General features: G+C 49.0%; 1 protein-coding gene across 2 annotated transcripts in view; it reads left to right on the forward strand.

Moving 5' to 3' along the window:
- The window catches only part of pnp4a (purine nucleoside phosphorylase 4a), a 70,245-nt gene that overhangs the window by 17,362 nt on the left and 40,583 nt on the right, over positions 1-12,300 (forward strand). For both annotated transcript variants that reach the window (XM_072515243.1, XM_072515244.1), the window contains exon 5: positions 515-705. In XM_072515243.1, the coding sequence (XP_072371344.1) occupies positions 515-705 (191 nt within the window). The remainder of the gene's footprint in view (positions 1-514; positions 706-12,300) is intronic.

A 12,300-nucleotide genomic window follows, 5' to 3' on the forward strand; every position in this document is an offset into this window, starting at 1 on the left:
GAGGACTTTAAAAAAAAAAAAAAAATTTAGAGTACCCAATTCATTTTTTCCAATTAAGGGGCAATTTAGCGTGGCCAATCCACCTACCCTGCACATCTGTGGGTTATGGGGGCGAAACCCACGCAAACAGGGGGAGAATGTGCAAACTCCACACGGACAGTGACCAAGAGCCGGGATCGAACCGGGGACCTCGGCGCCGTGAGGCAGCTGTGCTAACCACTGCGCTATCATGCTGCCCTGATTTCCAGGACTTTGACCCGGTGACAATGAGGTAGGCGATATGGTGTGGGGTTGGAGGGGAACCTCCAGGTGCAGGTGTCCCCATGCACCTGCCGTCCTCATCCTTCTAGATGGTCGAAATCGTGGGTTCGGAAGGTGCTGTCAGAGGAAAAGATTGTATCCTATTTAACCTTCCAACAAAATTATTTTTGTACCTGTGAGAAAATCTTTCAACTGAAAGAAGAGGGAGAAGATTTAAAAATAAAATAAAGTATGGTGTTGTTCTTATCGATAGGTTTGGTTCCCGTTTTCCCTGTATGTCTGATGCGTATGACAAAAGCCTCGGAAAACTGGCTCTGCAAATAAGCAGGGAACTGGATTGCTCTGATTATGTACATGAAGGTGTCTACTGCATGGTTGGAGGTCCCAGCTTTGAGACGATTGCTGAAGCATGTCTTCTTCACAAACTCGGAGTTGATGCTGTGGGTAAGGTATTTCATACCAACCAGTACACAATATGTTTTAGCAGGCTGCAGAATGATAGGTGGGCTTGACTTTACGTAGCGCTTCACTCAACCGGTGGACATCCCAAAGCACTTACAGCCAATTAAATACTTTTGATGTGTAGGCCCTGCAGAATCCAATTCATGCATAGCAAAGTCCCAATAACAGCAATGAAAGAAACAAACGGATCATCTGCTCTCAGCGTTGCTTGAAGGATAAATAATGGTCGGAACATCCAGAGAATTGCTCTGCTCTTATTAATAGTAATAATAATCTTTATTGTCAGTAGGCTTGCATTAACACTGCAATGAAGTTACTGTGAATGGCCCCTAGTCGCCACATTCCGGCGCCTGTTCGGATAGAGTGAGGGAGAATTCGGAATATCCAATTCACCCAACAGCAATTTTTTGTGGGAGGAAACCGGAGCACCCGGAGGAAACCCACGCAGACACGGGGAGAACGTGTCCCAAGCCGGGAATCGACCCTGGCGCTGTGAATCAACAGTGCTAATCACTGTGCTACCATGCCGCCCAAATAGTGCCATGGAATCTTTTATATCGCCCAACAATGCAGCTCCCTCTGTGCCGCATTAGGGTGCAGAGCGAGTCTTGAATCCACAGCCTGCTTACCCAGACACGAGAGAACCAGAACTAAGGTTGACACGTAAGAGGTGGCAATACTGCCTGGATGTGGGTTAAGCAGCAAAGCACACCTCAGACTGTCCGTGTGCTGTGACCGTCAGCTCGATTCCACTCACACTTTGTAGCCCTTTTCCATTCCCGTTCACACTTCAACCATTTTAATTACATTCCCTCAAGCTTTGATGTCAACAAATGTATTTTTATTGCACACATTTTTGTTTCATTTCGTACAATAATCTGTTTGATATTTTTTCTTATTTCTTGTTGCCCATCCCTAATTGCCCTTGAATTGGAAGCAGTTAAGAGTCAACCACATTGCTGTGGGTCTGGAGTCACATACAGGCCAGACCGGGTAAGGGCGGCAGATTTCCTTCCCTGAAGGACATTCGTGAACCGGATGGGTCTTTAAGACAATCGATGATAGTTTGATGATCATCATGACTGAGACTAGTTTTCAATTCCTGATTAATTAATTGAATTTGAATTCCACCAGCTGCCAGAGTGGGATTTGAACCCATGTCCCCCAGACCACTTGCCTGGGCCTCTGGGTTACTAGTCCGATGAAATTACCACTGTGCCACCATCTCCCTCTGAGATTTCGGCATTACTAGCTCCTTTTTTTGTTTGTCCTTGGGATCTAAACAGTGGCTGGAATTCTCTGGTCTTCGGGATTCACTTTTCCCACTGGAACAAAATCGTCTTTACTCTGTTGAAGATGATAGCAAGCCAGGGATTGTGGACTAGTGGGGGCTGGTTTAGCACACTGGGCTAAATAGCTGGCTTACAATGCGAGCAGTGGGGGTTCAATTCCTGTACCGGCCTCCCCGAACAGGCGGCGGAATGTGGCGACTAGGGGCTTTTCACAGTAACTTCACAGTGATTAGAGAGAGAAAAAAATGCAATGCACACTGCGGAATAGAGGGAAACGCCCTGAAGGATAGGTAAAGAAGCCAGATTGGAGCCAGAAAAGATATCTGGTGATGGAGTGAGGATGACAAAGTCTATGCAAGTAAATAAACATACTGATAATAGAGATGTGACTCGCTTCTTCGCTTTTGCCAAACTAACTGTCCCCAGAACAATTGCTAATCTATCAAAGGTGCAAATAACTCTGACCAGAATTCCAAAATAAATCACAAATGCAACAGCTCTTTACTTCTCTGGCATAATACATATCATTTATGAAATCCATTAATAAAGATCCTATACAGTGTTGGAAATGCAGCATTCTGCTTTGTGGTCCTCATAAAATTTTGAACCTCACAAACCCATCCACCTGCACAATTAAAATTGGGTCCTTTGGCTGACTCCCACTCAGCAGTTACAATTTCGGAATCGTTTGGTAATAGCGATGCCGGCATGGTAGCACAGTGGTTAGCACGGTTGCTTCGCAGTTCCAGGGTCCCAGGTGCGATTTCCCCGCTGGATCACTGTCTGTGCGGAGTCTGCACGTTCTCCCCGTGTCTGGGTGGGTTTCCTCCGGGTGCTCCGGTTTCCTCCCACAGTCCAAAGTCGTGCAGGTTAGGTGGATTGGCCATGCTAAATTGCCCCTTAGTGTCCAGGAAAAAGGAGGTTGGGTGGGGTTACTGGGTTATAGGGATAGGGTGGAGGTGTGGGCTTAAGTGGGGTGCTCTTTCCAAGGGCTGGTGCAGACTCGATAGGCCGAATGGCCTCCTTCTGCAATGTAAATTCTACGATTTTATGTCCCGCACCAAACTTCTTAGCTCTGCCGTACATCTGAGAAAAGTAAGAACCATTTGTGCTTTTCAACCTTGAAAGGAGATCTTACGGAGGTATATGGGATAATAAATGGTACAGGAAAGGTAAGTCAGTAAGAATACTTCAAATTAATCTACGCTGATACTCAATGCTGCACTGTTGGAGGTGCCATCATTTAGATGAGGCCTTACACTGAAGCCTGATCTGTCCCCTCAGGCAAACATACAAAGTCACATAAGGAGATATCAGGACAGTGGCTCAAAGAGGTGGGATCAATTTAAAGGAGGAGAGAGAGTTGGAGAGTTTTAGGGACAGAATTCCAGAGCAATTCCTGCTGAAGGCGCTGGAACCAATGAGCGGGAGCAGGGGGGCGGAGACAGGTGAAGTTACAACGGTGGACTACGGTGTGTTTGAGGATATGGAAGGTACAGTGGTCTGGGGTACATTATTTTTTGATTTGCCTTCCTCAATCGAGCATTTCCATCATGTCTCCTCTTGCAGCCATGTTGGTATCAGAAACCAGACACATGAGGGAGAGCAAGTTGACTAACATGCTACCACCCCATGGCACAGTGCATTGGAGGAGGAGGATGTTACACACCTAAACCTGCAAGTTTTAATATTCGTTTGAAGAATACACAATGGAACAGATGGCTTCCTTCACCTGTCCGTCAATATGAGCAAGTGAACAAGGATCAGGAGAGGGCCATTCAGCCCCTCGAGCCTGCTCCGCCATTTACCAAGAACGTGGCTGATCGGATAGTAACCGAAAATCTGCATTCTGCCTACACCCGATAACTTATCACCCCTTCTTGCTTACCAAGAATCTATCCACCTCTGCCTTAAAAATATTCAAAGGCTCTGTTTCCAATGCTTTTTCAGGAAGAGAGTTCCAAAGAGTCACGACCCTCTGAGTGAAAAACGTTTGCCTCTTCCCTGTTTTAAATGAGCTAGCCCTTATTTTTAAACAGTGACCACTAGCTCTAGATTCTCCCACAAGAGGAAACATCTTCTCCACATCCACCCTGTCAATACCACTCAGGATCTTAAAGGTTTCAATCAAGTTGCCTCTCACTCTTCTGAACTCCAGTGAATACAAGTCTAGCCTGTCCAACCTTTCCCCAGAAGGCAACCCGCCCATTCCAGGTATTAGTCTGGTAAACTTTCTCTGAACTACCTCCAATGCATTTACATCTTTCCTTAAATAAGGAGACCAATACTCTACACAGTACTCCAGATGGTTATTCATGAAGGCCCCGCCTTCTCAATCTTGCCCCTCGCCTGAGGTGTGGTGACCCTCAGGTTAAATCACCACCAGCCAGCTCTCCCCCTCAAAGGGGAAAGCAGCCTATGGTCATCTGGGACTGTGGCAACTTGACCTTTTACCTTACTCCAGATGTGGTCTCACTAGTGCCCTGTACAAATGAAGCATAACCTCCCTACTTCCCTTCACAATAAACTATAATATTCTATCACTTTCCGAATCACTTGCTGTAACCGTATACTAGTCTTTTCCAATTCATGCACTAGGACGACCAGATCCCTCCACATCTCAAAACTCTGCAATCTCTCACCATTTAGAGAATATGGGCAGGATTTAACTCAATGGGAACAACGTCCCATTGCAAGTGTCTGTAGCGGTGTATTTCCCGGCGCTCGCAGCGAGAAATATGCCGTTAAACACACTTGCTATGGAATGTTGTTCCCATTCAGTTAAATCCTGCTTTAAACTGCAATAATCCTACATAAACGCTATGAAAAGGCTCCCGGGTTAGATCGTGGACCTCGGCAGGGAATGCCCAGCTGAGGCCGCACGCACATAGTCCCATTTTGTGCACTGAGGAGCTTCGCTCGCCGGAAATCCTCAGTGTAGCAAGAGACCGGTACGCCATATAAAAATGAAGCCCACAAAGTGACCCCTGACCCCCCCCCCCCCCCAAGCCCCAAGGCACTATGTGAGCGGCCCCGGAACCCCCCCACCCAGCTGTCTTGCTCTAATATGCAGATTTGCCAAAAAGTGATCCTGGCCACAATGGGCACAATGGACGAGATCGCGTTAGATCTCATGAGGCGTTGCGAGTTGGGTAGACCCCGGGGGCAGGGTCTCCCAGCTTCCATCAGCTATGCTACACCACAGCGAGCTGCTTTCTGGGCGCGGTGTGGTCGTTTGATGGTGCTCTAGGCCTCTTTTTACTCTTTCTACCAAAATTGACAACTTCACATTTTCCAAGATTATATCTGTATCTTTTTATAGCTTCCTTATGTCCTCTTCTTTCCTACCCATCTTGTGTCATTGTAAATTTGGCAACCAACCCTTCAATGCCTCCACCCAAGTCATTTATAGAAATTGTAGACAATTGAGGTCTTCAGGGGCAGGGTGACACAGTGGTTAGCACTGTTGCCTCACGGTGCCAAGGACACGGGTTTGAAACCGGCCCTGGGTCACTGGCAATGTGGAATTTGTACATTCCCCCCAGTGTCTGCGTGGATCTCACACCCACAACCCAAAGATGTGCAGGCCATGCTAAATTACCCCTTAATTGGGAAAAAAAATAATAATTGGGTATTCTAAATTTATTAACAAAAACAATTGAGGTCCCAGTGCTGATCACTGTGGCACACCACTCGTTACATCTTGCCAACCTGGAAAAGACCCATTTATGTCAACCCTTTGCTTCCTGTTTCCTAACCAATGCTACCAGGAGACTGCCTAATCTAGGTGGTTTACCTCAGTCCATTCCGTGACGACCAGCAAAGACATCCCGGCACCATGGAGGAGATTCAGGCTCCTCACCAGCTCAGGACCTCCGGCAATCTCAGTGCCAACTGGCGGACATTCAAGCAAAAGTTTCTGCTGTACATCGAAGCTTCGGACCTTGTGGGTGCGTCTGATGCGAGGAAGATCGTGCTTCTCCTCACAGCAGCGGGCGATCAAGCCATCAAACTCTTCAACACTTTTCACTTCACCGAAGGCCAGCACATGACAAAGTTTCAGACCATCCTGGACAAGTTTGACAGTCACTGTGATGTGGACACCAATGAAATCTTCGAGCGCTACATATTCAAACAGCGTCTACAAGGTAAAGATGAATCTTTCAACTCCTTCTTAATGAACCTCCGCCTGCTAGCGCTGTCTTGCAACTTTGGTGATATTGCTGACTCCATGATCAGAGACCAAATCGTTTTTAGAGTTCACTCTGATCCTCTGAGAGAGCAGCTACTGAAAATCAAGCATATGACCCTGCCAGTCGCGATTGAAATATGCACAGTGCATGAGCACGCCAAAAATCGCAATGCCCAGTACAAATATGCTGAGAATGAGAATCTTGCCTCCAACGAGGCAGAGGGTGTGCAGGCCATCTCCCGGATGCAGCGCCTCAGTATTGATGAAAGCGGCCATTTCGCGCGCTTTTCCCGAGGCTCCACGCATGTGCGATGCGAACAGGATAACGAAGCGGCCGACACCCGCATTGCGCATGTGCGACAACGCGCGGAGCGTCAGGACGCCGACGTCATGACGTGCTCGAACTGCAGCAATGCCCACTTAAAGAAACACTGCCCTGCAAGAGGCAGGAGATGTTTAAACTGCGGGAAGCCTGGCCACAATGCAGCCTTGTGCAGGTCTGCACCACCAGTCAAGGGTCAGCTCGATGGCATGTGTTAGAAAACCTTTGGGAGACCTGCGCATCTGCATTGCTCCCAAGGATCTCAATAAGAATATAATGCGTGAACACTACCCCATCCTGAAGCAGGAGGAACTCACCAGTGAGATGGCACACGCACGTTTTTTCACCAAGTTAGATGCGTCACATGGATTTTGGCAAATCCAGCTGGGGGAGTCCAGCAGAAGGCTCTGCACCTTCAACACACCGTTTGGCAGATACTGCTATAATCGCATGCCGTTTGGCATTGTCTCGGCATCGGAGATCTTCCATCGCATCATGGAGCAGATGATGGAGGGCATTGAAGGGGTTCGTGTGTACGTGGACGACATCATCGTATGGTCCACGTCCCCTGAAGAGCATGTTTCATGTCTCCAGCAGGTATTCCGCCGCGTCCATGCCAATGGCCTGAAGCTGAACAGGTCCAAATGTTGCTTCGGCATGTCAACACTCAAGTTCCTAGGTGACCAGATCTCTCAGCAGGGCGTGCGCCCGGACACAGACAAGGTCAAGGCCATCGAAGCCATGAAGGTCCCTGAAGACAAGAAGGCGGTGTTGCGCTTCCTGGGCATTGGTCAATTTTCTGGGTAAGTTCATCCCAAACCTGGCCTCACACTCCACGGCCCTACGAAACATGGTGAAAAAGTCCACTGCCTTTGAGGGGAAGGCAGCACACCAGGCAGAGTGGTTGGAGCTGAAAGCCAAGCTCACCACTGCACCCGTCTTGGCATTTTTCGACCCAGACAGGGAGACGAAGATCTCGACAGATGCGAGCCAGGATGGCATCGTTACAGTGCTGCTTCAACGCGATGACACTTCATCCTGGGCACCGGTAGCCTACGCATTGAGGGCCATGACGCCCACCGAAACAAGGTATGCGCAAAGAGAGAAGAAATGCCTGGGTCTTCTCACTGGCATTCTCAAGTTTCACGACTATGTCTGCGGCCTGCTGACATTCACTGTCGAGACGGATCATAGGCCTCTGGTCCACATTATCCACAAGGACCTGAACGACATGATGCCTCGGTTGCAGCGCATCCTCCTCAAACTCAGAAGGTACGACTTTGACTTAGTGTACACGCCTGCCAAGGAGCTCATCATCGCTGATGCATTGTCCCGCTCCATCACATTGCCTAGTGAACCGCTGGAAATCATCTGGCAGATTGAATCACAGGTGCAGCTGTGTGCTAGCACCCTCCCGGCGTCTGATGAGAAGGTGGTTCGTATCCGTGAGGAGACAGCCAAAGACCCCCTCTTGCAGCGTGTCATGCACCACCTCGCCAATGGCTGGCAGAAAGGGCAGTGCCCTCAATTTTACAATGTAAAGGATGACCTGATGGTGATTGATGGTATCCTCCTCAAGCTGGCCGGATTGTCATTCCACTCGGTCTCCAGAGCTTGGTGCTCCGCCAAATCCATGAGGGACACCTGGGCGTCGAGAAGTGCAGACTGCTTGCATACAGGGCGACCCCACTGTCCACTGGCATGTTGCCGGCTCAACTCCTGATGAACAGGGACCTGCGGATGACACTTCCAGCCATACACTTGCCCAACCTGGATCACCTCCCGGTGCTGCAGAAGGTGCAGCAGCTCCGAAACCAGCAAAAGCAGGGCTATGATGCTCATGCCACCGATTTGCCCGTGTTATCCCCGGCAGACACTGTCAAGATCAAATTACCGGATGGTGGCTGGTCTGCTCCAGCTGTCGTTGTTCGACAGGCTGCGCCCCGCTCGTATGTTGTACGTATGGCTGATGGTTCTGTTGTGCGACCAAACAGACGGCACTGTGTAAAGTTGCCTGCCCACAACCGCTTTCTTCTCCGTTTCTGTCCGTTGTTTTGCCACCTCCTGATGCCTCGAACTAAGAGGCCGCCAGTCAGGCTTCCATCCCGCCTGTCAAGGTGCCGTCGTCCCCACCACCACCTCTCCGGCGGTCGACCAGGATCAGACGCCAGCCCCAGAGACCGGACTTATGAACATTTGTTTTGTTTGCTATGTTCTGTTTTCTCACATTAGACAGCTGTCTTCACATGTAAATACGTTCACTTATGCCACCGCTTGTAAATATGTTAATATATGCCAGCACATGTAAGTACGTTCCCATGTGCCAACAAAACATAAAACAAAAGAGGAGATGTCATGATATACAGACAGGCAGCTAATGAACACAGAGAACAGGACATGACCAATGAGCAGGCAGGACACTCAGGGGTGGTTTCTCACTATAAAAGGCATAAGGCACACACACTCCGCCTCTTTCCACTGATGAACATCTACAGAGTGAGTCAGGGTGTATGTACAGTATCACACCTCCAGCACGTGGCTAAGAGCTAGTCTGGTTCAGTCAGACAGAGTAACCACACTTAGGTTAGCAGAGAGTCGAACTCACGGAGAACGGTGCTAACTGTGCTACTGGTTCAATAAATCAGATTGAACTAACTTCAAGGTCTGGAGTATCTTTTGGTTAAAGCTGCATCCAGTTGCAGCCCGTGTCATCCCAGAGTACATAACACGACAATAGCCTCTCACATTTTCCCTACTAACTGACCTGTAGTTTCCCGCTTTCTGGAGTTAATGCCGTTACTTTGGCGATCTTCAAATGAGTTTTGGAAAATTGAGTCCAACTATCTCCCTTAAGAGCCCAGGATGAATTTTTTAAAACCCATTCGTTAGATGTGGGCATCACTGGTTGGACCAGCACTTATTGCCCGACAATGGTTTGCTGGGCCATTTCAGAGGGTATTTACCAGTCTACCACATTGGGGATCGGGAGTCACATGTAAGCCAGAGCAGGTAAGGATGGAAGATTTCCTTCCATTTCCTAAAGAACTTCAGTAAACCAGTAGGGGTTTTATGCCAATGATCTCACAGCCATTTTGTAATTCCAGATTTTTATGGAATTCAAGGTTCACACCTGCCGTGGTCCGATTCAAACCCTGGTCCCAGAACATTACCCTTGATCTCTGGGGCGCTGACAATATGACTATGCCACTTCCTCCCAACACCCTCTCCTCTTCACTTTCCTCTCATTACCCACCACGCATCTCCTGGGAGGGGCAAATAAAGAGGAAAGAAAACAGCACCAAAATGGAAAGGAATTACCCTGAAAAATGCCCCTCCGATCCTGGAGTATTGCTCTCAGTTCTGATCACCACGCCAAAGGAAAGGTTCAAAGGTCATTGAGAGAGTTCAGGGGAGATTTGCCAGACTGGTTCCAAGAATGCGGGATGTTCGCTGCAAGGTCAGGTCAGGTTGGAGAAGCTGGGGAGTGGGGGGAGTGGAGGGTGGGGGGGTGGGGAGAGACAGCGGGGAGGAGAGGACAGAGGGGGAGACAGTGGGAGGGGGAATAACGGGATGGAATGGGGTTAAAGTGGGGCAGGCGGACAGAGGGGAGGGGGGAACGGCGTGGCAGTGGGGGAGGGGGGAGGGGGACAGTGGGGGAGGGGTGGGCCTCCACTTTAATTTACTCTGTGGCGGTTGGAGGGGGCAGGGCTGTACCTCAGGAGGGGAAAGTCGCAGCTGGTCCTGGAATGACGAGGTGCCGTGCTGAGTGTGCCACAATGAGAGCAAGGGAGTGTGCGCGACAGTGAATGTGTGTGTCAGTGAATGTGCACGACAGTGAGTGTGCACGACAGTGAATGTGCATGTCCATGAATGTGCACGACAGTGAGTGTGCATGACAGTGAAAGTGCTTGTCAGTGAATGTGCACGACAGTGAGTGTGCACGACAGTGAACGTGCACGACAGTGAGTGTGCATGACAGTGAATGTGCACGACAGTGAATGTGCATGTCCATGAATGTGCACGACAGTGAGTGTGCATGACAGTGAAAGTGCTTGTCAGTGAATGTGCATGACAGTGAGTGTGCACGACAGTGAATGTGCGTGTCAGTGAATGTGCACGACAGTGAGTGTGCATGACAGTGAATGTTCATGACAGTGAATGTGCGCGACAGTGAATGTGCATGACAGTGAGTATGCACAACAGTGAATGTGTGTCAGAGAATGTGTGTGTCAGTGAATATGCAAGACAGTGAATGTGCGTGTCAGTGAATGTGCGCGACAGTGAATGTGCGTGTCAGTGAATGTGCGCGTCAGTGAATGTGCAAGACAGTGAATGTGCGTGTCAGTGAATGTGCGTGTTAGTGAATGTGCAAGGCAGTGAATGTGCGCGACAGTGTATGTGCGCGACAGGGAATGTGCGTGTCAGTGAATGTGCGCGACAGTGAATGTGCAGTGAATGTGTGTGTCAGTGAATGTGCAAGACAGTGAATGTGCGTGTCAGTGAATGTGCAAGACAGTGAATGTGCAGTGAATGTGCGCGACTGTGAATGTGCACGACAGTGAATGTGCGTGTCAGTGAATGTGCGTGTCAGTGAATGTGCAAGACAGTGAGTGTGTGCGACAGTGAATGTGCGTGTCAGTGAATGTGCACGACAGTGAGTGTGCATGACAGTGAATGTGCATAACAGTGAGTGTGCATGACAGTGAATGTGCATGACAGTGAATGTGCACGACAGTGAGTGTGCATGACAGTGAATGTGCATGTCAGTGAATGTGCGTGTCAGTGAATGTACAAGACAGTGAATGTGCAAGACAGTGAATGTGCAGACAATGTGCGTGTCAGTGAATGTGCAGTGAATGTGCGTGTCAGTGAATGTGCAAGACAGCAAATGTGCGTGTCAGTGAATGTGCAAGACAGTGAATGTGCATGTCAGTGAATGTGCGTGTCAGTGAATGTGCGTGTCAGTGAATGTGCAAGACAGTGAATGTGCACGACAGTGAATGTGCACGACAGTGAGTGTGCATGACAGTGAATGGGCGTGTCAGTGAATGGGCGTGTCAGTGAATGTGCGCGACAGTGAATGTGCGCGACAGTGAATGTGCATGTCAGTGAATGTGCGCGACAGTGAATGTGCAGTGAATGTGCGTGTCAGTGAATGTGCGTGTCAGTGAATGTGCGTGTCAGTGAATGTGCAAGACAGTGAATGTGCAAGACAGTGAATGTGCGCAACAGTGAATGTGTGTGTCAGTGAGTGTGCGCGACAGTGAATGTGCGTGTCAGTGAATGTGCACGACAGTGAGTGTGCATGACAGTGAATGTGCACAACAGTGAGTCTGCATAACAGTGAATGTGCATGACAGTGAAAGTGCGCGACAGTGAATGTGCACATCAGTGAATGTACGTGTCAGTAAATGTGCACGACAGTGAGTGTACGTGTCAGTAAATGTGCACGACAGTGAGTGTGCATGACAGTGAATGTGCACGACAGTGAAAGTGCTTGTCAATGAATGTGCACGACAGTGAAAGTGCTTGTCAGTGAATGTGCATGACAGTGAAAGTGCTTGTCAGTGAATGTGCACGACAGTGAATGTGCGTGTCAGTGAATGTGCACATCAGTGAATGTGCATGTCAGTGAATGTGCACATCAGTGAATGTGCATGTCAGTGAATGTGCACATCAGTAAATGTGCACGACAGTGAATGTGCGCGACAGTGAATGTGCGCGACAGTGAATGTGCAAGACAGTGAATGTGCACGACAGTGAATGTGCAC

Source organism: Scyliorhinus torazame, chromosome 8 (assembly GCF_047496885.1).
Source record: "Scyliorhinus torazame isolate Kashiwa2021f chromosome 8, sScyTor2.1, whole genome shotgun sequence".
In the NCBI taxonomy this organism is placed as follows: Eukaryota; Metazoa; Chordata; class Chondrichthyes; order Carcharhiniformes; family Scyliorhinidae; genus Scyliorhinus; species Scyliorhinus torazame.